The 26,974-nt window shown below is 41.2% G+C and overlaps 1 protein-coding gene across 1 annotated transcript; it reads right to left on the bottom strand.

Annotated features, from left to right (window-relative positions):
• Positions 1–8,418: 8,418 nt before the first annotated feature.
• Positions 8,419–26,958, bottom strand: LRRC45 (leucine rich repeat containing 45). Its single transcript, XM_083356510.1, has 18 exons — positions 26,760–26,958; positions 24,547–24,858; positions 24,004–24,065; positions 23,178–23,248; positions 22,811–22,989; positions 20,944–21,072; positions 20,269–20,381; positions 19,600–19,658; positions 18,578–18,655; positions 17,037–17,172; positions 16,755–16,832; positions 16,146–16,257; positions 15,957–16,027; positions 15,161–15,253; positions 14,891–14,983; positions 13,955–14,128; positions 11,891–12,038; positions 8,419–9,521 (listed from the first exon to the last, which is right to left on the bottom strand). Exons 2-18 carry the CDS (start codon positions 24,788–24,790, stop codon positions 9,325–9,327), a joined length of 2,037 nt encoding a protein of 678 aa, XP_083212636.1. The 5' UTR covers positions 24,791–24,858; positions 26,760–26,958; the 3' UTR covers positions 8,419–9,324.
• Between the last annotated feature and the right edge of the window lie 16 nt (positions 26,959–26,974).

A 26,974-nucleotide genomic window follows, 5' to 3' on the forward strand; every position in this document is an offset into this window, starting at 1 on the left:
CAAGGGGTCCTTGCGAGTGCTGCAGGATTTCAGTCCTTCATGGTGTAGTGTGTTACCAGTTGTTTTCTTGGTGACTATGGTCCCAGCTGCCTTGAGATCATTGACAAGATCCTCCCGTGTAATTCTGGGCTGATTCCTCACCATTCCCATGATCATTGAAACTCCACAAGGTGAAATCTTGCATGAAGCCCCAGACTGAGAGAGATTGACAGTTATTTTGTATTTCTTCCATTTGCAAATAATGACACCAACTGTTGTCACCTTCTCACCAAGCTGCTTGGCGAGTCTTTTAGTCCATTCCAGCACTGTGTAGATCTACAATCTTGTCCCTGACATCCTTGGACAGCTCTTTGGCCTTGGCCATGGTGGAGAGTTTGGAATCTAATTGATTGATTGCTTCTGTGGACAGGTGTCTTTTTATACAGGTAACAAGCTGAGATTAGGAGCATTCCCTTTAAGAGAGCGCTCATAATCTCAACTCATTACCTGTAGGGAGCCAGAAATCTTGCTGATTGATAGGGGATCAAATACTTACTCATTAAAATGCAAATCAATTTATAACTTTTTTGAAATGTGTTTTTCTGGATTATTTTGTTGTTATTCTGCCTCTCACTGTTAAAATGAACCAACCATTAAAATTATAGACTGCTCATTTCTTTGTCAGAGGGCAAGCATGCAAAATCAGAAGGGGATCAAATACTTTTTTTCCTCACGGTACTTAACACTCATTGTTGGCTAGCAATTACTTAGTTTTTGTTTTACATTTTTATATGCTTGTTTTTAAAACTTCATACTATTGTACAATCACTGTTCTATATAAATACATATATTTGGTTGGTGGGGAAAAAAACAAAAGAACTTTTGTTTTAATTAAAAATCCTAGTGTCTAAGTCAGGATCACAGCTAGTCCAGACATAAATGTCTAAAATTATGTCTGCCCCTCACACATTTTGAGTTTTTCTTCCAGCTCTTGCATATATGTGGGGTAGGAAGTTAATTAGAAGCAGCAGCAGCAGAAATGCAACAGCTGGAGTGACTTAAGTTTGGCAGCTGTTCCTGCCACCTGTCTTTTTATTGGCCAAAAAGAGTGTTACAGATTAACTCTATATTTCATGAACATTTTTATAATTCAGTAAATATACCATATGAGTATATTATTATGGAGGAGTCTTTAATGAGATGTTAGACCTAAAAAAATTCCAGTCCTTCAGGAACCAAAATTACAATTCAAGAACTGCATGGAGGAGTTAAATCTGACTGATTTTTAGATACTGCTATGTTTCAGATAATTCAGAAAACTATTTTAGATTCACTCTCCTCAATCAAAAGATTAAACTTTGTAGGAGTATTTATTTCAAACACTTACATAGCCACACATCTTTTAAACAGCTCTGGATGGCTCATAACAATAGTTCAATTTAAACTAATTTCAACTAATGATGTAATAAACCATCTGGATCTTACTTTATTGAGTGAAGTTGAATTTATAAAACAGATTAATTCTGAGATATTACAGTAGTTTAAATAAAATGCAGATACAGCTCATTCCTTGTTTTTTTTAATAGAAGCATATATTACATTATATCATATAAGAAAAAAATTCATGAGACCAGTATGAAAAATATATTAAAAACACTTTGGGTCTAGATGTCTAGAGTTCCTACCAATAGTTTAAACAGAAAAATGCAGCAAATCCAAATGCAGTAAACTCAGATCGTCACGAGATGTTTTTGAGGTATTTGGCTCAAAGACAATTCATGAAAAACTGAGTTTACATGTTTGTATCAAATATCCTGGGAAAATAGCTGGTTAGATCTTGGCAAATAGTTTGAGGAAGAAAAAAAGATGAGCAAATTATTACAGATATTAAAAATGAGGAAGGGAAATTATGTAGTTCAACTGAAGACAACTTCCAACCCCTAGAATAGATCTCTTGAAGTTATGTTGGTTTTTGTTTTCATTCGTTCATTTTCCACAATTAGATTTTTTACACCAACAAGTGCAGCTACTTTGACTACTTATGAAATTAAAAATGTGATTTTACAGCTGAATAATTTTAAAGCAGCACAATTTGATGCTCTCCTGCAAAATACTATAAAACTATTGGACAAATTTTGGATGATTTTCCCTTATTGGAAATTCTCTATCAAATTAATTATTTTATAAATAGAATAAACAAATAGATATTTCTACTCAACCCTAGAAAAGGGTTTAACTCAATAGCAAAAACTTCAATCTTAAATAATGTGTTAAATTATGTAGAAATGCTTACAGTGGTATGGCCCTATTTTATGACCAGCACCCCAGCTACCTAAATTGCTTTAATATAGATGGCAAGCACCCATGTGGAAGGCCAAAGCAAAGATGGCAAGACAGAATAAATGTGGACATGAAAAATGCCCAGGTGGACACAGATGCTGCATTTGATCATGCAAGATGGCATTTGTTGACCTGCAGGAAAAATGTGATGATGATGATAAATCTTAAATTATAGTAATAGCAATAGCACTTATATATCATTTCACAGTGCTTTACAGCATGGGTACCTAACCTATGCTCTTGGCCAATGGGCTGCAGAAATGGCTGGCTGGTGCACACGTGTGAGCGCACATTACCCACTCACGCTAGCACCTGCGGCCTATTTGCACATGTGTGCAGGCGCAAATGGGGATGCTAGCATGGGGTGGATGTCTGCAGCCCGTTTGCGCATGCACTGCTAGCCCGGGTGATTTGCAAGGCCCATTCACGCATGTGCAAATGGCCTGCTAGCCACTGGGGTGTGTGTGTGTGTGTGTGGTTCATGCATGCACACAGTGCCAGCACTTGCCACATGCGCAAATGGGGCTGCTAGTGCCACACCAGTGTGTGTGGTCCCATGTGCGCACGGAAATGTGCATGCACCAATTTTGAAGCTGCTCTCCTTCCCTCCAGGCCTTGAGCCCAGAAACCTTGGATACCTCTGCTTTACAGCCCTGTCTAAGTGGTTTACAGAGTCAGCATATTTCCTCCAACAATCTGGGTCCTCATTTTACTGACGTTGAATGGTGAGAATTGAACTGCCGAACTGCTGGCAGTCGGCAGTCAGCAAAAGTAGCCTGCAATATCACTGCACTACCACGGCTCTTATGTCATGTCTATATTTCAGATTCCATTTATATAGAAAGTGCTTTGAATTAATGCTTCATTTAAATATATGTTTCTATATAGTGTCCTGTAATAATGATATTTTGGGAAAATTATTACATATACCAACTCAACTCAAATTTATAAATAACAATTTATACATGAATCCCTTGATATAAATTATGGATGGTTACAGTTAAATATGGCTTTATAAATACGTTTGTGTTTCTTTTCTGTTTTTTTTCCTCATAACTTGGTATATTTTTTTTCTTCCAAAATACTCCCAACTAAGTTTAGATAATACTACAGATTGTAGTTTAAACATATAAACTGATAGTAAATCATGATGGTAATTTATGATTAAGGTGCTCCTCCTTAAGCACAATTTCTTGGTCAGATTTAATGTATATTCTAGTTTCTCTTAAGATCATATAAATCCAGATATACTAGGTTTAACTTCTTTATGCTTTAAAGAATTGCGTGAATGAAATAGGAGTGGCACATATTTTCTGATTAATGCAAGTGTATAAAGTTATTGACAATGTATAATTCCTTTTTTCTTACAAGCTTACACTGTTGCTGACTTGTGTAGATAACATTCATAGAGTCCACAGATAACAAAATAACTACATAAAATGTAACTAGAGCAAATTCCTTTCTTAGCAACTGTTGGGTTTTAATGGATTTCTAGATGTGTTTGTTTTTGCAGTCTAACCCTGAACAAATTCACAAGTATTAAACCTTTAAAAAGATTAGAACACCATGCTAAAGTTCTTTATGTTTCTTCTCCCTACTGAAAAAGAGTTCCATCTCTCTTGAGTTTAATTTCATTCCTGTAAAATGAAAATAAATCTCTAGTCATACAAGAAAGTAAGATTACCTAATTAGTTAAAGATTCTCTCTTTAAAAAGCACTTTTCATGTTTTGCCCTTGAATTTTCTGTTCAAGTATTATTGGGAAAGTGTTTTGTCCATTTTTAATGGCTTTTCTCTACTTTTTGTCGTACTCTGTCGAATTTAGGTTTGATCACAGTGCCAATAATTTGTTTTAGCTGCAGTTTTCAAATAGCTACAGTTCTCAATGAACTGCTACTTTATATAGCAGCCATGGGCTATAATAAAAGCAAAATCAATAAGGCGTGAACATGGCAGCCACACAATCTAGCCATTTTCTAATTGCATGGGTGGGGAGTAGAAGCTTAAAAGAAAAAATGGGAGGGGAGGAGCCATTTGATGGTTTAATCATTTTTCTATTTGGAAACTATGGAAAAATGTGTTGCCTTTACCCAAAATTTTGAGATCAAATATCAGCCATCCAGGATCTTGGGATGAGGCTCCTAGGTCCAGAAATTGCTTTGTATAACATTTGAGGGGCTGGGTCCCATTAAATCCAATAGGCCTTCTTTCCAGAGGAGACGCAAACATTTGATCACTAGTGCCACGGCTGAAGTCAACCTTGCTTCCACAAGGTCAGTAAACCACTGAAAGCCGATCGGACTTGGTTGCCAAAATAGAAATGTACAGTAAGGGCAAGACTGATCTGCTGCCCTACCCTTTTAGCCTGGCATTCCATAAAAGCAAACCTAGCAAGAAACATTTCTTTTATACTCTGTCAAATGATATTACTGCCAAGGCATTGACGGGTTGCAGAGCACTGATTATTTCAGAAAGGCATGAATAAAGAACACTCAACTTTCCTGCAAAAACAGGTGGACAAAGGTTTGAAAAGGGAAAGACAATTTTCAGCCAAATCCCTAAATTCCAGGGAGAAACTTCCTTGGTGCTGTTGATTCGAAAATCCCCATTTCATTCCAACATTGTTGTTTTCTATATGAAAGATGGAAAAAAGGCAGCCACTTGGAATAGGAGTCGTTTCCTCATGCTTTTTGAATGCATCATCACTAAAATCATAGTCAAGAACTAGTCAAATCACCAGGACCAGATGGATTACACCCCACGGTTCTCAAGGAACTGGCAGACGTGATCTCAGAACCACTGAACTAAATTTTTCAAAGATCTTGGAGCACTGGGGAACTACCAGAGGACTGGAAAAGAGCTGATGTAGATACCATCTTCAAAAAAGGGGAAAAATGGATGCAGGTAATTAAAGACCTATCAGCCTGACCTCAATACTTGAGAAGATTCTGGAAAAGATAATCAAACAATGAATCAGCGAGCACCTAGAGGCAAACAAAGTCATTACTAAAAGCCAACATGGGTTTGTCAAAAACAGATCATGCCAGACAAATCTTATTGCATTCTTTGACCAAGTGACAAAATTAGTGGATCAGAGGAATGCTGTGGATATAATTTACTCGGACTTCAGTAAGGCATTTGATAAAAGTAGATCACAAATTACTACTTCATAAGATAGAAAAATGTGGGTTAGACAGCATCACCACCAGATGGATTCGTAGCTGGCTGACTGGCCGTACTCAGCATGTGGTCCTCAATGGAACTGCGTCTACATGGAAGGAAGTGTGTAGTGGGGTGCCACAGGGCTCTGTTCTGGGCCCAGTGCTCTTCAACATCTTCATCAATGGTTTGGATGAGGGGATAGATGGGGAAGTCATCAAATTTGCAAACTACACCAAGCTGGCAGGAATAGCCAATACTCCAGAAGATAGGCTTAAGATACAGAAGGATCTGGACAGACTCGAACACTGGGCATTATCTAACAAAATGAAATTTAATGGCAAAAAAAGTAAGATTCTACATTTAGGCAAGAAAAACCAAATGTACAGGTATATTATAGGGGATACCTTGCTCAATAGTAGTAACTGTGAGAGGGATCTCGGAGTCCTAGCGGACAATCACTTAAATATGAGCCAGCAGTGTGCTGCAGCTGCCAAAAAAGCCAAGTGTTAGGCTGCATTAACAGGGATAGAATCAAGATCACATGAAATATTAATACCATTTTACAATGCCTTGGTAAGGCCACACTTGGAATACTGCATCCAGTTGAGACTGGAAAAAAGATGTTGAGACTCTGGAAAGAGTACAGAGAAGAGCAACAAAGATGATTAGAGGTCTGGAAGCTAAAACACATAGGGAACGGCTGCTGGAGTTGGGTATGTCTAGTTTAATGAAGAGAAGGACGAAGGGGGACATGATAGCAGTCTTCCAATATCTCAGGGGCTGCCACAAAGAAGAGGGAGTCAAGCTATTCTCCAAACCGCCCGAAAGCAGGACAAGAAGCAACGGATGGAAACTAATCAAGGAGAGAAGCAACCTAGAACTAAGGAGAAACTTCCTCACAGTTAGAACAATTAACTAGTGAAACAATCTGCTCCAACACTGGAAGTTTTTAAGAAGAGACTGGACAGCCATTTGTCTGAAATGGTATAGGGTTTCCTGCCTGAGCAGGGGGTTGGACTAGATGACCTTCAAGGTCCTTTTCAACTTCACTATTATGATAACTAATGACACGTATCATAGGATGTATGTCAAAAGTAACTTGTTTTCCACTATGACAGCTTCCTAGCTTTGGTATGCACTATAGCAAAACCCCGCACTCACCCCCCATTCTTGATAACCTAATCTTTGTGCTGGAAAGGTCTTTTTTGTTCTGTTTTTCTTTACCTTCCTTTGCTAAACTAAAACAAGAAATAAGTTTTAAGTAAACCAAAAAGCTACAAGTTTTAATAAATTAACTTGTTTGCATCTTTTCCAAATCTATCTATCAGAACTAAGTAGAACTTACACAGTAGTTCAGGCACGGTAAGTTACATTGGCAGTTTTATTCTCAATCCTTTTAAAATGATTTCTACTACAGAATTCTTTTTTGTTGCACACCATTTTATTTAAGCTTCCCATGACAAGATTTATTTCTTGATGAGTCACATTGATATGTGTGAAATTTAGAGGTTTTGCTCTAATATGTATAATTTGAAAAGTCCTTACACTTAACTATATTTGCCACTTTAAAACCTATTCACCCATTTTAGTGTACTATCAAAGCAATATAAAGACATATGCAATTAAGTGTGTGTGTGTGTGTGTAGGTAAAGGTTCCCCCGCACATGCGTGCTAGTCGTTTCCAACTCTAGGGGCCGGTGCTCATCTCCGTTTCAAAGCCGAAGAGCCAGAGCTTGTCGAAGGACATCTCCGTGGTCATGTGGCCGGCATGACTAGACGCCAAAGGCGCACGGAACGCTGTTACCTTCCCACCGCAGTGGTCCCTATTTTTCTACTTGCATTTTTACGTGCTTTTGAACTGCTAGGTTGGCAGAAGCTGGGACGAGTAACAGGCGCTCACTCTGTTACGCGGTGTTCTGTTCCAGCCTACTACCGGCCCTGCAGAAAAGTCAGGGATAACCCCTTTACAAAAGGCAAAAGGCTGGAAGTAAGCCAGCCAAATTTATTTACAGAAAACAGATCCAAAACAGAGCAAACTGAGCAAAACAAAATACGAACCACTAAAACAGAAGCTGTTCAAACGGTTGCCTTCAGCGACCAGCCCTCCCACACATCCCCCTTTTAAACAGTTTCAAGGCGTGGCTTCTCTTTGCCTCCTTCCGAGGTGCCCCATTGCCTTCCTCTGTTTACTCCTACTTGACTGCCTCCTGCTTCGGGCGTCCTTGAACAAGGCCAGCTGTGGGTCATCCTCATCCAAGCTGTCAGGCTCACACAGCTGGGTCTGAGTAGTAACCAGATGGGAGGGGCCTGGCTGAGAGCTCTGCGATGCCTCAGAACTGTCATCTGCAGGCTCTCCAAACCCCTCCTCCTCCTTCTCCTCTGAATCGTCTTGCCCAACCCACAGGCTGGCACTGAATCACAACACACGGCACTCGAGATTTGACCCGCCAAACTGCCGACCTTCTGATCGACAAGCTCAGCGTCCTAACCCAGAGCCACCGCGTCCCTCTGTGTGTGTGTGTGTGTGTGTGTGTGTGTGTATGTATATGTATATGTATATATATAATAATATATATATCGAAATAAATGCAAGCTAGCTCCTATAACAGACATGTCAAACACAAGGCCCGGGGGCCGGATCCGGCCCGCGAAGTGGTTTCATGTGGCCCGCGAAGCCATCCTGGAAACAGTGAGGGAACGGCCCCCACTGCCTTGGCCGAGGCCCAGAAACCCTCCTTCTGCCAGAGACCCTCAGATCTCTCCCACTCCTGCCCAGGCCCCCGTAGGCACCCTTGATGTGAATGATGTAGAGCTGGCCACGCCCACCCAGTAGGCAACGCCCACCCTGGCCATACCCACCTGGCCCCTTGAGGGCAACCGCAATGCTGATGCGGCCCTCAATGAAATTGAGTTTGACACCCCTGTCCTATAATAATGGCAAAATTACAAATGTTTATTTTTCATACCAGTTATAAAACTAAAAATAAAAACCAAAAACCTTTCCTTGTTCCATGTGTGTCATCTTGTTCTCAAGACAACTACAGCTAAATCAGGTTGAGTTGGAAGTTATTCTAGCCTCTGGCTCACATTTCGAATGTTGTCATCAGTGAGAGAAGCTGTGTCTTCTTACTGAAACTGAAAAGGCTTGTGGATAAATCAAACCCCAGCCCTATTAGAACTGTTTCACCTTTAAGTCCAGAGGAATCAGGTACTAATGCCTAAGGGTTACTGTAAAAGAACTTCTTAGAAAACTAGACTTAACAGTGATATTCTCAGGCGTGGAAAATAAATTCTGTGTTCTACTAGATCAGGACAGCCCCAAATGACTCTAGACTCAAAGTAGTCCTTTTGAGATTATCTGGAACACTGTAGATCTTGTAGAAAATGAGCATAGGAAAAATCTTCATGATTGGCTGACTTAAATATTCCTTTTACTACTGTTGATTGATGCATTTAAGAGTCGGTCACATCAAAGCATTATTATTTTTTTCCAACAACAATCATATCACAGAAATGATGTGCATTTTGGATCTAAATTTGAGGCCAAAATCGGTGAGGGAGAACTTGTGTGTACATACATTATCTGTGGGTTACAAATAGGAAGAGATGATTTATATCTTGAAGACTATTCTTGCTGCTGTGGCTGCACAAGATTTTGGCAGAGAAACTAAGGCGGTTTCTAAAGCAGCCCCAAGTGCTTCATTGACGCTTCACACTTAGCTCCAGGTAACTGGCCGTGGAGATTCTTGGGTCTTCAAGAAACGTAAGCAAGCCTGGGCTGGCCACCATGATCCTCTTATGATCCCTTTCCTTGAGGACGGGCCTTATGAACTGCAGAACCTACTCACTTCTTGGGGCTGAGAGAGCCAAGGGGGGAACCTTGCACATAGGTCAGGATGGCATTTTGAAGGAAACTGGCCCGCTGAGCTTCCTCCTCCCTTATCCTGGAGATTTCTGCTTCCCGAACCCGTAACTTCTCAAGCAGGCTGGAGATTTCACCCTCTTTGTCCAGTAGTGCCTCCCGGTGGTTCCTGGACAACACTAGAAAAAGAAAAATGAAACATGAATGCATTTAGCCTTTTTTTTTAACTCAGGATAATGGACTCCCGATGATGGTAGAGGACAGGAAGGCCTGGAGGAACGTTGTCCATAGGGTCGCGATGGGTCGGACACGACTTCGCAGCTAACAACAACAACAATTCAATCCTTTAAAAGCAGAATACATTTTACATGGCCTCAAGAGAACTACAAGATGTTACATAATTTTTTAGATGATTGAAACATCTAGATGATGTCATTGTCTAAATTTAGAATGAAAGAGTAATCAAACCGGGATACATTAACTGTGGCTGATTTCTTCCTAAGGTAACATTAGCTTGGCAACAGAAAAGGTTTTCAGCGTTATTGAGCAGTGTCTGGCTTCAGGGTTTAGTGACTGTGGTTCACCAGCAACAGTGAGTGATATCTTTTAGAGTCAAGATGGTCTGCACATGTGGCTATAAAGACCACAGCTCAGTCAGTCCTTGCTCAGTTGCCTATGGCCTGACCGCCATGCCACTGAAGATGCCAGCCACAGTTGCTGGCAAAATGTCAGGAAATCAGTTGTTTAGACCACGGCCACTGAATCCTGAGGTTGCCAAGCAGATACCAGCCATGAAAGTCTATACTAGTATATTATCAATTAATTCTCCAGTAAGTAAGCAAATGGGCAACCATCTCCAGCCAGAGAATGGAATTGGCTTTCGGCAAGGAAAGAGGATGGGATGTTACAGGCAAGGAGATGGAAAAGGTGAGACTTGAGGTATCTGTGGACCAGATAAGCCAAACAGCCCCCATCACTTTTATCTGGAATTGCAGCCTTAATCATGTACAGCAAGTGAAGATGGCATGTAGGAATTATGATGGCTGTCCACACAGTCAGCTGGATGTTTAGACTGGATTTGGCATTTTTGTTCACTTATATCAAATCCTTCTCAAGGACCTGCGATAGGCAGATATTGCTTAATAATATTAATGGTATTGTCATAATAGGATGAAAACTGTTTCAAGTAAAGCTACCCTTTGCAATTGACTGATGGTGATTTTGTCAATGTCCACAGTGTTCAAGTGGTGCTCTGGATGTTTTGGGATTGCCCCCAAGGGGCTTTCTTTATCACAGCCACTCTATTTGAAGGTTTTGACATTTTGTTCCTTTCTCTTTCTATTCTTTCTCTTCTCTTCTGCTATTTCCAGCAATTCATTGTCCATGATCTGGACATTTTGTCTTTCTTATCAACAATTATTAAGTGCTGGGTGTTGTATGGCAGATGCTTATTAGGGGTCCTTGGTGCTCTCTGAGCTTGCTTGTTTTCTTGCAGACATTTCATTACCCTAACGGTTAGGGCCTAACCTAACTACTATAGGTAACATCATCAGTGCCAATAAGGAGTGCTGTTTGCTGTCAGTTTATATTCTGGTGTCTTGCCTGTCTGAGTGGGTGGAGGTGGTCTTAGGGATTCTTTGGTTGGGCTGTTTACTAGTGGCTCTGTGGCAGTTTCTTGATTGGGGAATTGCTTACTTGACTGTTGGTCTGAAGGTGATCTTGGAGTTAATCTATGCTGATCTGAGTGCTGATTACTGGAGAGGTACTGGAGTCTTTTTCTTTTGGGGGCTGGTTGATTGTCTCTTTCGCATAATCTGGAGAGGTTGTTAATGTCTATGTGTCTATTGATGGCTGATTTGTCAAGAGTGCCAGGGTTCTAGAAATTCTCTGGCATTTTTGGATTTGGCCTGGTCTAGGATTGTCTCATCTTCCCAATTAAAGTTATGATTAAGTATGTTGTGAAATCAAAGAAGTTTTGTCATGCGCTTTGACTGCCAGCTGGTGTTCATGGATACGTTCTGCCACTCTTCTGCTTATTATTATAACTGATAATAAGATGTTTATTGTTACTTATTATTACTGAGGTGCTCTCTGAGCTTAGTTGTTTTCCTGCAAATATTTCATTACCCAAACTAGTTAATATCTGCAGTGCTCACTATTGTCACATTCAGCTTCCTTCCTCTAGTCAGATTGGGATGATGGAGAGGGAAAATGGAAGTCTCACTCTGCCTTTTGGGAAACGAGTTGCTTGGTTACTCTCTACTCACGAGGGAACACCAAGAGATACATATTAACGCCTGACAGAAATGCCAGGAAGCAGACATGGTGGCAGTGAGAAGTAGATGGAATCTCCCACTGGAGACAAGCCCACACTGCTGAGAAAACCAAGTCTGCCTCCTGTGTCCCTATTTCCTCCCCTATGTTAGCTCCAGATATGGGTCCTCACTTACACGTCAGTTAGGTAAGGTATTGATTACGGGTGCAATATTACGGCACATCATATAAATTGCTGCAGGTACTTTGGTGGAAGAAGGCCTTTTCTAGTTACCTTTCAGCTGGCGCTCAAGGGCCGCAATCTTCCCTCGCAGCCCTTCTTGTGCTGTTCTCTCAGCTTCCAGGTGACCAATCTGCTCCTGCAGCTCCACACGCACTTTATTGACCTCGGAAACTTTCTCTTGTTCCTTACTGCCCAGCTCCTGCCATCCATAGCACAGTGGGGCAAAGTAATCAGCGGCTTGTGCTTCAAAATGTTGGTACTACAGACAAAGTCACCATAATGGCCACATGGTGCACACCTTCACCATCGGCCCAACAGCTCTGCCCTTGCCCTGTGTCTCACACTCCCTTTACCACTCTTGGGATACGTACGTTCCCAAATAAAATTGGGTACGATGGGAGGCTGCCTAACAGGATAGAGCACCTAAGCGACTTTGGGTAGTTGTGGAAAACAAAGGAGGTTCAGATCCTGCTTGTTACTTGGATGGGACACTGTCAGTAAATCCCCAATTTGTAGAGTAGACGAGGAATACTGCTACCCACCCCTCATTTGAGAAGGCAGCGATAGGATGCCACTCTCAGCCATTGCCAGGAAAGCTACACGGATGGGTCAAGTGCCCTACCAGGAGTCAGGCTCAATTTAAGGGAATTCTTTAATTTTTTATGATGAAGTTATGCTGAAACCACTAGAGATATTGCGAGTATTTGAGTATGAAACAGGAAAGGTGATCTTCTTTAAGGTTTTGCCAAGGGGAACAGGAACTGCATGCACCCCCAGCCAGCATTACCACGAGAAGCTCTTGGTTCAGATAAGGTGCTTCTAGGAACAGAATAAAACCTACAAATGTTAGGGGGTCATATATTATACTAAGTCTCTACTCTGGTTTGTGCTGTCAGTCACAAGTGATTGACTTCACAATACACTTAAGTCATAAACCATTGTTTACAACCTGCAACAACCAGGTATTATACGGGAGAACTTTCCTGGAGACAGAAAAAAAACTACTCGAAAGATGATCTTTGTTAACCAGACAATTTACTTGTCCTACATGTTTTATAGAACAGTCTACCATACCTAGCTTTGCAGTGTGGAATCCATAAACTAGGAGCATCTGAACTTTGACTGTTTTTTAAACCATGCCCTGTGTCTATTCAGAAGAGCCTGCAGATAGTCCTTGAGCTACAGCCATAATGGAGTCTGCCCATTATGGTCATAATTCATGATGGTCGTAAAATGGATTGGTCACATAACTGACCTTATGATCATTTTTGCAGCAGCTGTTAAGTGACTCACTACAGCCTTTAAATAAACCAATCACTCGCTATGGGCACAGTTTTGCCAAAAACCAGAGGAAAACTATCACATGACACCAGGATGCTGCAAACAGGTGTAGATGCGGTCTGGTTGCCATGTGCTCAAAGTGCAGTCCGATGACTATACGGTGGGTGGGGGAGGGGAGGAGAGACCTGACCATTGGAAGTTCAAACAATGGCTAGGTAACCGGTTGTAAGTCAAGGACTATCCCTATTCCCAGGTATGTACGCAAGGAACAGTAGCCTACTTACCAGAACCTGGTTGTTGGGAGGGGGGTAATTTCTTTATTCTTGTGGGTTCTGCCATAATCCTGGGGGGAGGGGGGAGCTATGGGCACTACAATGTATCCTCTCTGCTTTCCTCTATCTGCCTGCTCTTTTATATATTTCCCTTGATGTCGGTCTGGGGTAAGAATGGAATGTGCCTCCGGCCATCTGCCTTATCTCTAGCTGCGGAAGAAGAGGCACAGAGACTTAACCGCCTAACAGCCTTGGGAACGGGGCCTTACCAACCCCGTTCCCACAGCAGATTTATACCTGGGGATTGGGCCATTTGAACTGGCCAGATGGACTATTGGGGTGGGTTTTGCCAGTTGCTCTTTTAACCTATTGATTCACGCGGGAAACCCTCAGATCCTGCCTTCTATGCCTGCTGTCAACTTCTCCTAATAAAAGTTCCTTTTGGAATGAAGCTGTTCCAGGAGTTATGCTTTCTTGGGAAGAGGGATTGAGGCAGGTCCTTACACTACTGTTGAATGCTGATATCAGGCTTCTTCCTGTGGGACTTTTTCAACTCGCTCACCTGCTGAAGCTCTTCCAGTCGCCTCTTGAGTCCTTCCACCTGCAGACTCAACTGGCCTTCCTTAGCGTGTGCCTCTGCCACTGCTTGCTTCTGCTGCAAGCAGTAATTTTGTGCCTCGTCACGGGATTGCATCATCAGCCTCAGCTTCTCCTCCGCCTGCTCCTGGCGCTGTTGCTATTGCATTGCCCACAAAAAAGAGAGAGAGAGAGAGAGAAAGGAATAATCTTTTTTCAACCTATTAATGATATGTAAGAATTGGACACATCTTATTAATAAGGTTTTATTTTATTTCCATTATGAGTTTTAATCTGTTACCTGAACATGTTGATCTTTTTTTTAAAGCCTCTCTAAATTAGAAAGCATCATCAACTATCCCTCAACTTGGGTACCTCCAATTATACTGAGATGTAATCAAAATTCCCAGGTTGGTCTAGACTAGTTTTTCCTCAATCTTGTCATCTTTTAGAACAATGGAGTTCAACTGGTGAATGCTGGCTAGGGAATCCTGGGAATTGAAGTCTACACATTTTAAAGTTGCTAAGGTTGAAAAACACTGAGGATATTAGAAAAGAATGGATGCTTCCTTGCCACCTCCAACTTTTATAAGGAAGACTTAAAACACAGTTCATTCTCTTAATTCTATTTTACCTAATAATAACCCTGATGTGAGATAGAATAAACAAAGCCATCAGTTCTGGGCCAAGTAAGAGTGAAATTTTTTTGCTTGGTGCGCCTGAAAACGTAATGTTAAATTCTCCCCAAATGGACATTAATCCAATGTTCCAACTCTAGAAAACCTTAGCATGCCAGTTATAAGAAAATACCAGTCTCTGTCTATACTTCATTTTACTTTCTGATGTAGCATTGGCATGAATAGGGAATGGACAGATAAAATTATGTAGCAATGCTGCTTTTGAGCTGCCCTGTCAACCTTACCTCTTCCAGCCTGGTTTGGGTTTTGGCTCTGATGATTTCTTCCTCAATTTTGCCTCGTTCAATGAGGGCAGCAGCTTTCACTTGGCCCAGTTCCTAGTGACAAGGCAGAAGAACGACGCACTGCAATTTCTGATTGTAAAAGCAAACCAAGAAACCTGCTGTGGTCTGAATCTGGATACATATTCTTAGAGAAAATCCAAAGCAACTGAGGACAAGATTCAGCTGGTTTTCGGGAAAAAGTCCACAAAATTGGGAAGCCATTCCACTCACCTCCTCAAGCCCAATGCGGATGGCCTCCAGCCTTTGGATGCGCTCCTGCAGAGCACGTTCACATGTCTCCCTATGTTGAGTTATGTGTCCCACCTGCAGGTCAAGCACCATTGTTCAGAGGATCTTTAGCAGCACATAAATAACGATTGACACCAGCCTTTCTCTTGGGTAAATGGGGGACACACGAGGAATATTGGAGCAAACAAAATTTCTTTATTCAAGAAAGCTTGGGGCACATTTTCCAATTCCTTAGCAAAAAATCCAAACATAAAACTGTAATATGAACCCAGAGAAAGAGACTGACATCTTCTGTCTGTCTGTCTGTCTATATCATAGTTCTTAACTGCCCATCCTCCTCAGATATGTAATGAAGAAAAAAGAGGCCTGAATTTTGAAGGGTAAGGGTGATCCTACTCTAAAGGAAGGAAGACAAAGAGTTATTTAGGATAGTCTGATTCCCAAAACCCTGAACTAAAAAAGGAAAACATAATTGCCTTCCCTGGTCTCAAGACTCTTGGATTGTAGATGTGAGGCAGGGGCTCTGTAATGGAGAAACCCTGGAAAAGAGACAATTTCCTAGCATTCTGACCAAGTCTTACAACAGTCCCAAGGGTCTTCCTTTATTCATATGGCCAGGATGGAAGAGCTCAAGACTCTGGTAGGCAAGCCATGCTTCCATCCTATCTTATAAACAAGGGTAGAATGGGTAGAATTTATTTTCAGGCCAGAAAGCACAACTACTTCAGACACACTCCCTGTCCCTGGAGGAATGCTAAAATTCCCACAGCCTCCTCACCTCCTTCAGATGAAGGGATTCTGCATCATTCAGGACCTGCTTGAATCGCTTCTTTTCATTTTCCAAATGCTCTGTGGAAACACAAATATAGTGAGGTCCCCAACTCCTTTCGTCTTTCTTCCCTTTCTGAAGGACTCCAACAAAGCTCTCCTTTCACTCAGTAGCTGCAGACGTGTGAGTTACGCTCACCTTCAGCCTGTACAGCTCTCAATTTCATTTCTGCTGTTTTGTGGGTCAGCTCCTCCTTCACCTGGAACAGTTGCTCTTGCTGGTTTTTGCATCTTCTTTCCAGCTCATCCACCTAGAAGGAAATCCACTCGTAGCAGAGAGACAGACAAGCTCCCATCTCTCTACAATAGGTTGCTGGGAAAGAGTGTCAAGCACAAACAGGCAACCTGTAGTTCACAAGCAACAAGAAATCCTTGGCAGCCTTCTGTCTGAAGGGCTTCCTGGTGGCCCACCTAGCAACTGGTTAATGTCTATGGAATAGGTGCATTGTGTTGGATTGACTGCATTTATACATTTATGGCTCGTCACAACACAACAAGAACCTGTAACTCACTGAAGCAATTGCCCAAAGCTGCTATTGCCCAAGGCTGCATCCAGGAGCCAAAAGCTAAGTTGAGAGAATCTTAGTTGAATAACTCTTAACGCAGTGTGTCTCAACCTTGGAAATTTGAAGATGGGTTGACTTCAATGTCCATGGTGGCTGGAGAATTCTGGAGATGAAGTCCACACATCTACAAGTTTGTCAAGGTTAAGAAACTCTGCCGTGATGCCATTCAAACATTTTTTTACCTCATTTTTGAGCTGGATATTTTTCTCATTGGCTGTGAAAAGTTCCTGTAGAAGCTTTGCCTCACGATCAGAAGAATTCTGCAAAAGCAGAGATGCATCAGTCAGCCCTTCTTCCTTTTTCCAGTGTCCTTCCTGGTTTGATCCAAACCTCGGAGCAGCTTCGCACCCTTTCCCCACTAACATTGGGCTTGTTTCAAGCAAAGACATCTGTTTCAGATGGTGCCAGATATCTCGCTTGATTATATGCACTCCCTGACTCCTCAGATCTTCCCAGATATCTACCTTCTTGTGTTGTTGAAACTCCTTGGCGTGCTTCTCCACCAGTCTTTCTTGCTCCTCTTTTGCTGCACTCAAAATTTCTCCCAGGCTGCACACCTTCTGCTCTGACAGTGCCAAAGCTGCCTCTGTCATCTGGAGTCTGCAAAGCAGCAAGTTTCAAGTAAAAGCTACTTTCAAGGCTACCTTGAGGTTTTCTGAGCTAGCTGCCCAGCAATAAGAGCACCTGCACTGCAAAACAAGACTTGTTTCAGAGTAACAAGATGGTAAAGGAGCTAAGCAGTTCTTAAGTTTGTAACTACAGTAGTGCCAAATCTACCCATAAACCTCAACCTCTGGATTTGGAGTGTCAGGTTGACCAAAGCAGATCCAGAATTTGCACTCCTTGACGGCCTTTCTTAATACATGTACCAGAGACCAAAATCTCTGGTCATTAATTGAGACGGTCATTAAATAAGATGTCATGTGACCACTTCTCTCAATGACTGCAATCCTGGGACTCCCAATTGCAGTTGTTAAGTGATCTCCTGGTTTCTTTAGTGGACGGAGGAAAAGAGCTGCCTGCAAAAGGGACTCAGTCTCACATGGGGCTAAAACTCCAAGGACGGCTCTCACAAGAGGCTGGCTGGAAAAAAAGTCCATCCCAAATCTAAGCAGGATTTGGGCACAGACCATTGGCACCATGGGGCATTTGCAGGAAGCCCCCAGACACAAAAGGACTCTCCATGCTGCATCTGTCCCCAAACCTAAGCAAGGTTTTGGCCAAGTGTTTTCAGCACAAGGTGTTTGCAGCCAGCCTACAGAAACCAGAGGGAGTCGTCTTGTCAGGCAGCAATGGCTTGAGATCTTCCCTACCAGCTTCCACACTGACTTACTGGGGAAGCTGGCAGTGAAGACAGCAAATAGATGACTGTGGGACGTTTGTAAGTGTGCAATAGTTGCCAAAGCACCCGAATTGTAATCGGATGACGGGGCACTGCAATGGCTGTAACTATGGACACAGGTCACAAGTCTCTTCATTCAGTACCGTGTAAATCTGAATGGTTGCTAAATGAATAATTGTATAAGGACTACCTGTAGGTACATACATTGATTAATATCTGCTCCACACAGCATTGAATGAATTCTTGTGTCGCCGGCCACATTTTCCAACAAATATACTACAAGTCAAATTTGTTATTTGAAAAACTGTCTCCAGTATGCAGAACAACAGGAGCCTGGCTTTTTTTTAAAAAATCATCTTCTTAAATTCTGTCACACATTTTTACAATGATAGGTACATTCCCCATTTCTCCCTGCTCCTCCTCATTTGTATATTATTTTATATTTGTGTTTAGGAAGGTGAATAGTTCTATTTCAACAATTACTGAATTTTGTCCTCTCTGACTTATTCCTGTTCCCTCCTCTGGTTCCACAATTTTCCATTCATTTGAATCATGAAGTGGAATGCCAGCTGGACCATTCCGATTGGGAATCAAATCTGAGTTGGGACTGTCATCAACAACATTAGTCTAGTTTCTCCAACATTGCCAAGCTGTTCTCCGTACTTTGCTTTTAGGGAATTCATCATCGAATAGCGCTCATTCAGGGCCTCTTGCAGACGCCCGACTCGTGCTGCCGATACCCTGCAAGGAGAGCAGAGGGGATATCCATGTATAAGGGAACATTCACTGTGTAGAATCTTTGCTGAAAACTGACAAGAGAGGAGCCCTTGTGGCAACATAAGAGCCAGGTAATGGTTAAAAGTGCTCCTTTGGGTTTATTTAGAGTGCTCTCTCCCCATCCTGAGCTGGCAGAATACCATCCCGGTGTATAGATGATTGGTCTCCATCAGGTAGCTGCCAAATAATGGCATCCTTATTTACTATATATGGGCTTGCTTCCTTCCCTAATCAAATGTCACCAGCTGAGAGAAAAACATTTGCCAATGATTCTTTTGAATCTAAGAGGGGCTGGAGAAGACAAGGTTAGGGAGATATCTACTGGTAGGTTTAATCATTTGTCAAAATTCATTCCGATTTAGCCTAAGAAATGGATGCCAAGATAACCTTGTCAACTTTGTGAACTTCAACTCCCAGAATTCCCCAGCCAGCATGGCTGTAATTGAAGTTCACAAGTCTTAAAGCTGCCAAGGTTGGATACCCCTGGCCCAAAATATGTGTAATGTGGAGAAGGGAGGATGCAGGGATATGCAGCAGGGCTCTCTCCCACTGCACCTTGACCCTGCCTGTCACTCACTATTTTTAAATCAGGTTTAGCGATTTTTCAAATTTTTCCAGGGAGTCTCACTGTGTTGTGTAGGAGAGGGGTTGTGCAGTGCAGCAAAACTCCTGTTTCCCTGCCTAGGTGTCAGTCACCACTGGACTGGTGTTCCAGTGAACTCTTGCTTTAAAAATAGTCTGACTTAACAGCTGTTAGGTATGCAAGGGTGTTGAGTGATACAACAAGAAGGAAGGACCCCAGGCAACCCATCTGGCAGCTCTTATTCAGGTTTTATTTGTTTGTTTTATTTGCTAAATTTTTAAAACTGCCATCTCACACTGGAACCCAGCTATACATGTTGGCTTACCTGTTGCTCTGGTTTATTTCGTCTCTCTGCTTGTCAATGGTGTCCATTAGATCCAGGAACTGTAAAACAGATTTAACATTAACAGCATCCTTTCAAAGTACAAACATTTGGTACCCACACCTACTCTGCTTATAAGTAGCTAGTCACCTTATTGAGTGAAAAATAAATTTAGGCTGAAAGTTTCCAAAGTTAGGTCCCAGAGGGAAAGAAACTACTCTTTTTTTTTCCTTCTAGGAAGATCGGGGCGCTCTAAATAGTTTTATCCCCTTTTAATCTCACAATATAAAGAAGGCTACATTGAGAGATAATGTTTGAGCTCACACACTGCACTAAATTATAATGTTGTTTGATTTGGGTTGATGATTGTGATCCCAGTCAACTGTTCCTTGTTCAGTAAACCATGGCAAAACAAATCCAAGGCTTTGGGTGATTTCAGCCACTAAAGCAGGCATGTCAAACTTGCCACGTCATGTGACATCGCGTGATGTATCGGGACTTTTTCCCCATTGCCGGCAATGGAGCGGGCGCAGTTTCAGCGTGACGCATCTGGCCAGTGGGCCGGCAGTTTGACATGCCTACACTAAAGTAACTTAGTTTTCATAGTGGAGCAAGGTATACATTCAAGCTCCATCACCTGCCACAACTGTTCATTGCTTTTGATCAACTAACCTGTTTAGCTTTCTCTTCTTTCAAGCACATCACCTCTTTGCTGAGAATTTTTGTCATGTTACGACTTTTGGAGAGAATATTCTGACGCTCTTGGTTATGTTCCATCGCTTGATCTGAACCATAAAGAAACATGAAACAAAGTTAACGGTTCCCTCATTCAACAGGCTTGTAGGTGTATTCAGATGTTGTTACTTATGATCCTGCAGGGAAAAAAAATCACCACCTGGATCTGACAAAGGTTCTACCTAGAGCAGCATTTTTTTCTCTTAACATTGATTAATGAGTTATCACTTTGGAACCCACCCACTCTGTCAAAACAATCAATTTCCTTTATAATGTACCCCCCCAAATCTCTGAAGATTATATCCCTGTATACACTCATCTAATACCTACTCATTCTTAGAATATGTAATTTATTCATTACAATATTTTTGAAAACCCACAAGCTGGACGTAACAGCAGTGTCTTTAGACTGCTGTTGTCCACTCCCTGCCCACTTCCAGAGTAGCTCTCTAAATCCAGTTAGAAATGTCTCTGAAAATTCTGAAAAAGTCTAGGTTTTCACGCTGTAGCCCTACAGCCATAAAGGCAGGAGTCACACAGTAGAACAATCTGTAGCTAGAGTTGAATCTAATTATTTTTTTTATCAAGTAGAAAGCTGGCACAATGGCTTACCCACAGCCTTCAGGATATCACTTGGTACATTGTTCCCAGCTAATTCAAGCTGCCGTACTGTCCGGTTGTTATGAAGACAGTTCAGAAGTGCCCGGCCCCCCAAGAGTCCAATATTATTCCATCGCAGATCTAAACAAGAAGCAAACATTCATACAAGGTCTTGCATTCCCAAATTGGCAAACCAGTGGTTGAAACCAGCTGACTTTTACCAGAATGAATGCTAAACAGTATTTCTCAAAGGGTGCTGAGGAATTTATTACATTGCTTAGGAAGGCAGAAGCAAGTCCACCAGCATGGGTTAACTTTTGATAGTTCTGTACCAAATTGTACAGAACAGGGCTCTCAAGCTGTGCCCACAGTTGGACATTTCTGTTTCCCCCCCCTTATTTGGAAGACTATGTACAAAAGTATCTACTTTTGAACAGAGGTACTGCACTACAATATCTTTGCCAGCTGAGATACTTCATTAATTGTCTAAACATCAGCCCTAATTCTGCAAAAAGCTACGCCTAGCTTACACATAATTCATGCAATTTTCAAATTAGCAGGAATTATTTCCAGACTTCCAGTGGAGGTATGGTGAACTGAAGATGGCTCTGTGAAAGCAGAGCAGATATCTGTGGCAAAAACCAAGGAACCAGTGAGCAGACTGGTTTCTTGTTATCTTTCTAGATAAGGATAGGATAGGAGATTGTCCAGACGTGTTCTAGAGCTGCTCCTTGTAAGAAGATTCAGGACAGCAGTTTTGTCCAGTTATAAGACAATGGGATTAACCATCGTGCTTGCAATTATGGTGGAAACTTTTAAAGGTTTTTTTTTAAAAAAACAAACCTCGAACTTTAAAACCCTGAGTGAGGTTTTTGAAGAATGAAATCAGAAAACAGTAGCCACAATATCAGCAATGTCAGTAATGATGTCTGCTTCTATTGGTAGACTATGTCCAAAAGGTGTTATTGATGTAGAACAAATTTTATCTGACAAGAAGAGAGGAAATTGGATTTACAACTGACGGGCCAAGAGAAAAGGCTAAGGAAAGGATGTTGCACTGGATCTATAAAATAAATTGGATGAATTTAAAAGGGAAATATAAATTATAAACCAAGAAAAACTGTTTTTTTCCTACTCGATTAACAAAAGTGGCTTGTTAAAATCTTGAAGAATGAGACAAAGAAGAAATGAAGAGAAATCAAATCATATGACAATATCTGAATGAACTGAACTGTTAAAAGTAAAAGGAAGGAATAAAAAGCTGGTTTATTTGATCAAGGTATTACAACAAGATATGTTATTATTTTGGCAACCTTTTATGGACTTTCTACTGACACCAGGACTACAAATATGTTTTACGGATTTGTTTATAGAATAAGAGATGGGATATGGGATGAAGAAATATCCCATACTTTTTACAATGTTTTTCTTTCTTTAAGTTTAATTTGCATCAGTTTTAACTCTTATAATCAAAGTTCTTAATAAACCAAGCATGAAAAACAATTAGCAATCTTTACTTCCCAGTACAATGGTCTAGGTCAGGGGTCGGCAACCTCGGCTCTTTTATGACTCGTGGACTTCAACTCCCAGAATTCCTGAGCCAGCATAGCTGGCTCAGGAATTCTGGGAGTTGAAGTCCACGAGTCATAAAAGAGCCGAGGTTGCCGACCCCTGGTCTAGGTCAAGGGTGTCAAACTAGCCACATCACGTGACATGTCACAACATATCACGACTTTTTTTTCCATTGCCGGCAATGTGGTGGGCATGGTTTCACCCTGATGCATCCGGCCTGTGGGCCAGCAATTTGACACCCCTGGTCTAGCTGGTCAAAAGGGATGGGATGGGAGTCACCCTCTGTTTTTAAGAAGGCCGGCCTTACCGAGTTCTTGTAGACTAGAATTGGCTTTCAGTGCCATGGCCAGTTCTCCTGCTCCCTGATGGTTGATTTGATTATTGCGCAGGTCCAACATCTGGAGATGGTGGTTTGCACCAAGCCCCTCGCAGAAGACAATGAAGCTTTCTTCCCATACACCTAGATTGTTCCACTCCAAAGTGAACCTTGGGAAGGAGACAATTACGATAATAGAGGCTGATGCATAGAAGACATAGGTTATAGTTGAAAAGGGAACCCCGAATCCTCTCCCGAGAAGAAGACATAATACAAATATAATAATCCTCCTTGGACAATCTGAACCAATTGTTTGTCCACTGCTTGAGAGACCCTCCATATCCCTGTGATTGCTCACCTCTGGATAGTCTTGTTTTGCCTGAGGAGCTTTCCCAGAGCCTCAGCCCCAGCAGCTCGCAGGTTGTTTCCCTAAAAGAAACCAAACCTAGTTAGTCTCTTCATTTCTCAAAACATGGATTCATCCAGACATTAAACAGAACCAAGACTCTGAAAATTCAACACGACTTTCTCCTCTTCACACAACTTGTTAATTCATGCTCACTTTGCAGAGTTTGCACTTCTCACCACAGAATTCATACATTTATGTCCATTTCCATATTTTACATTTAGTGGGTCACACGTTATCTTTACGACTCTACCATTGTACATCATTTTGTGTATAAATAGAAAGGGAGCATGGAAATTTTATCAATAACTTCCCAGTATTGATTTGGAAAGAAACTATGGTGAAAATTGATGAAAATTTGAGTCACAAATATGCATGCATATGTACATCCATACACTTATGTGTGTGATAGTCAATTAATAACAAATTCAATAATATTCTCCAATGTCAAATTATGTAGTAAGGATTGGGAAGTATAAATATGCTTAAAAACAGAAGAGCTGAAAAACAATTCACCAGAAGTTCTTTTTTCTTTTACCTCTTATTCTATTTGTGCATTTTACATTGTTATTTAATTATTCAAAGATTAGATACTTATCTTCAACTGCTATTCTAAAACCAACAAGTTTCTTAAGGTTGCACACACACTATAGACTCCAGTTATATGTTTTGCCTCAGAAAGCTTTTCCACTATTTTAAGCCCACCCTGTTATTATTCCCCAAAGCAAAAGCATCCTAGACATTTTGCTACCCTAAGACTAAGGTGCAGCACACTCACCTTCAGATTTAAGAACTTCACAACTGTATTGGAACAAAGTCCGTGTAATAGCAGCTTGGCCCCTACAAGGAAAGACTCATATCTGAAAATGTTAGCAACTTTCCCAATTTAAAAAACCCCCACATTCACACATTGTACTGAATCTTGTTTTGTTTAACTATGATTTATTGAGTAAACCACAGTGGGTGAATTCATGCCTGATGTGACATGTGAATCCAGTGACATATTATTAAACAATATATAGATTTAGTTTGGCTGATCATGAGAACATACTCTTGAAGACTCTGACATTTCCCTCTCCTCCTATTCTTGGGAAGGTATATATTACCACATGTCCTTGTGCTAAGTTAATGACTAATTTCCACTTTAGAGATGACCCATCTAGGCAAACTGTTAGCACAGACAGTGTCTGATTACAAAGTGAAGTTAACAGCAAGCAACACAATGGAAGTGAAGGTGCCATGAACTCCAATAAATTTTCAGGACAGGAGAGAAATCAAGAATTGCCTTATGGACAGACGAAGTCCCACCTTCTTCACCCACCTTCTTCACTCAGCATGCAATCGTTCAATATGATCTCAGTGAACTGGAGGTCATCCTGCAAGAGCTTGCCAAGGACTCCGCAACTATCTACAGAAAGGCTTTGTGTGGCTAAATCCAAGCGGTTTCTTCCCGTGGCTTCCTCCAAGTGTGGCAGGATACTCTCCTGAGGCTCAGCACCACTCTCTTTGCACAGCCTAGTATAACACTGTCGGAAAGCATCCATCTCTGTGGCAGGCATCAGCATCACTCATTTCCCCCATGTAGATAAGGGGTTAAGACCGATGGCAAGATCAAAAGGCAGCAGCTGGTAGCCTGGTGGACAACAACAACCGTAGGTTATTGCCAGAGCACATATTGCTTAGTGATCTGATTTGAACCTCTATCTCCAAATGCTGAAGCCAGCCAGTACCTCTGTTCCTAGAAGCCTTTAGACAAACAATCAAACCTGTTTCAAAAGCTTGCTGTGGGTTGCTAGAACTAAAGCCTCACCCTTCAACAGCCAATGCCTACTTTTGTAACTAAGGAGACTGGAGCATGTTGGGAATTGTAGTTAAATGTCTTTTCTAAATCTTACTACCTGGGAAATAGGGCATGCTGGGAACTGTAGTTCAGAGGCATTTTAATTATTTCTTTCTCTCTACCAGAAACAGTAGATTTACTGTGTGATTCATACTTTAGGGAGCATACTTAAATAAAAAGATCAAGAGCAAAGATATCTGTTAAAACATATGCTAAGATACTGTTTTGGCAGAAAAATAAATGATTCAACTAAACAAATAATACATTTAGTGCTTGTTTTATGGCACAACTGTGTTTTGAGATAAAATATACCAATTGCATTCTATGAAGTTGTATCTTCTGGTGGAATTAAGAGACCACTCATTACCATAAGCATGTGTGCAGCCCTGTATGTGTGTGTATGTTTTGTACAGGATTCCTTGAAACTCAGTGTGTGGGTTTTACTGTTAAAATCTGGATAGCACATTCTGCAAAATGTACGACATCTGGCAAGTTTGTCTATTCTGTGTGTCAACAAGTTAATGTTTTAATTTAATTTAAAATGTAGGGATGGAGCCAAAGTTTTGCACAAAGGCGCCAAGTTGATACCTCTCTCTCCAGACATTTGTTTTAGAATCCAGTTGCCATTATAGTGTTGTGGTCTATGAGAAGGTAATGTAGCATACTATGTATAATTACAACTAGGCACTTTATGTTTCTGTATTCCAGGCAGTAATAATCATATATTTTAAATTTGTTCAAAATTTGAGTGACATATGTGTTTGTCACTCAGAAACTGAATCTACTCTCAAAGCCCAAACACTGAGACAATTTCACCTCAAACTGAAATGGTCCTTAAATCACCATGTAATAAGTCAGTTTTGAAGTCTGTGGACTCTTTTCTAGAAATACTTTGTTTCACGTGATATAACATTAATACAATGTAATCTTTTAAAATGTGAATTAAAAATGCTTGAAAATACTTAATGCATACAACTCACTAGTCCTCCTACATTTTATTTCAAAACATCCCAGCAATAATTTATTTTTAATCTTTTAGTGAACTTTCTACAGTTAATCTCTAAACATGTTCATCTCTCTTTAAATACTTACAAGAGGAAAAATTAAAAAATTAAAAATTGAACTGTAAGAATGATTGGGGGGGGAGAAAAAGGAAACATCAACAACTAAACATAACTTGTTGGCTTGGAACCACTCAAAAGGCACTTCTAAATTATTTTAGATTTAAACTGAGATCCTAAGCAGGTTTACTTTACTCAAGTCCTAACAGAATTGCCTTTAGGGAAAAAAAATCAGAACCCCTAGCCACTGTTTTGAAGCTAAATTACAGGACTAAATTCAGCGGAGTTGAGTTGCAAACAGTTCTATATCTATTAGTAGGTCCTACAGAGTTCAATATAATATTATGCCTCTAGAGAAATAGATTTCGGTTCTGAATCATCACTTGTTCACGTGAATCCACCTATTTTCTTGGATGGAGGTCCCACAAGCAAAGAACTAAAGTTTAGGACTATGAGTCAATAGGATCGACGCAACGACCACCCGCAGTCCATTCTCACAACTTTTCCGAAAACGAGGGCTGATGAGCAAAAGGCTAAGAAAGCGGAACCGCTAAGCAAGCGTCTACGAGAAGCTGAGAAATGCGTTCACTAAGCAGGACACGTTGGCAAGGATGGCGTTCCTGAACGACTTACTGTAATCAAGACTCTCATATTCTGATCGCTCCCCCTCCTTTCCCTATTTCCTCCATCCTGAGAGCCTGACTCGATGCTTTCGGGCACCGAACCCAGCTCAGTTTTTGTTTTCTTTCCTAAAACGAAACTTCTAATTTAAACCTTCCGCCTAACTTAAGCCTCCCGCCTCTTTTCAGATCAGCAGCTACCGAGACTAAAGGGCGGGCGAAAATCAA

The sequence above is a fragment of the Vipera ursinii genome (assembly GCF_947247035.1).
Source record: "Vipera ursinii genome assembly, chromosome: 2".
Lineage (NCBI taxonomy): Eukaryota > Metazoa > Chordata > Lepidosauria > Squamata > Viperidae > Vipera > Vipera ursinii.

Excerpts from the sequence above, each read along its gene's own strand:
- LRRC45 (XM_083356510.1), bottom strand. The coding sequence starts at position 24,790 with ATGCTGATGCCTGCCACAGAGATGGATGCTTTCCGACAGTGTTATACT. Across the intron at positions 12,039-13,954 it reads GACTGGAAGAGCTTCAGCAG|GAGCTGGGCAGTAAGGAACA; the intron begins GTGAGCGAGTTG and ends TATGGATGGCAG. Across the intron at positions 9,522-11,890 it reads CCTTGAGCGCCAGCTGAAAG|TGTTGTCCAGGAACCACCGG; the intron begins GTAACTAGAAAA and ends TTCTTTTTCTAG.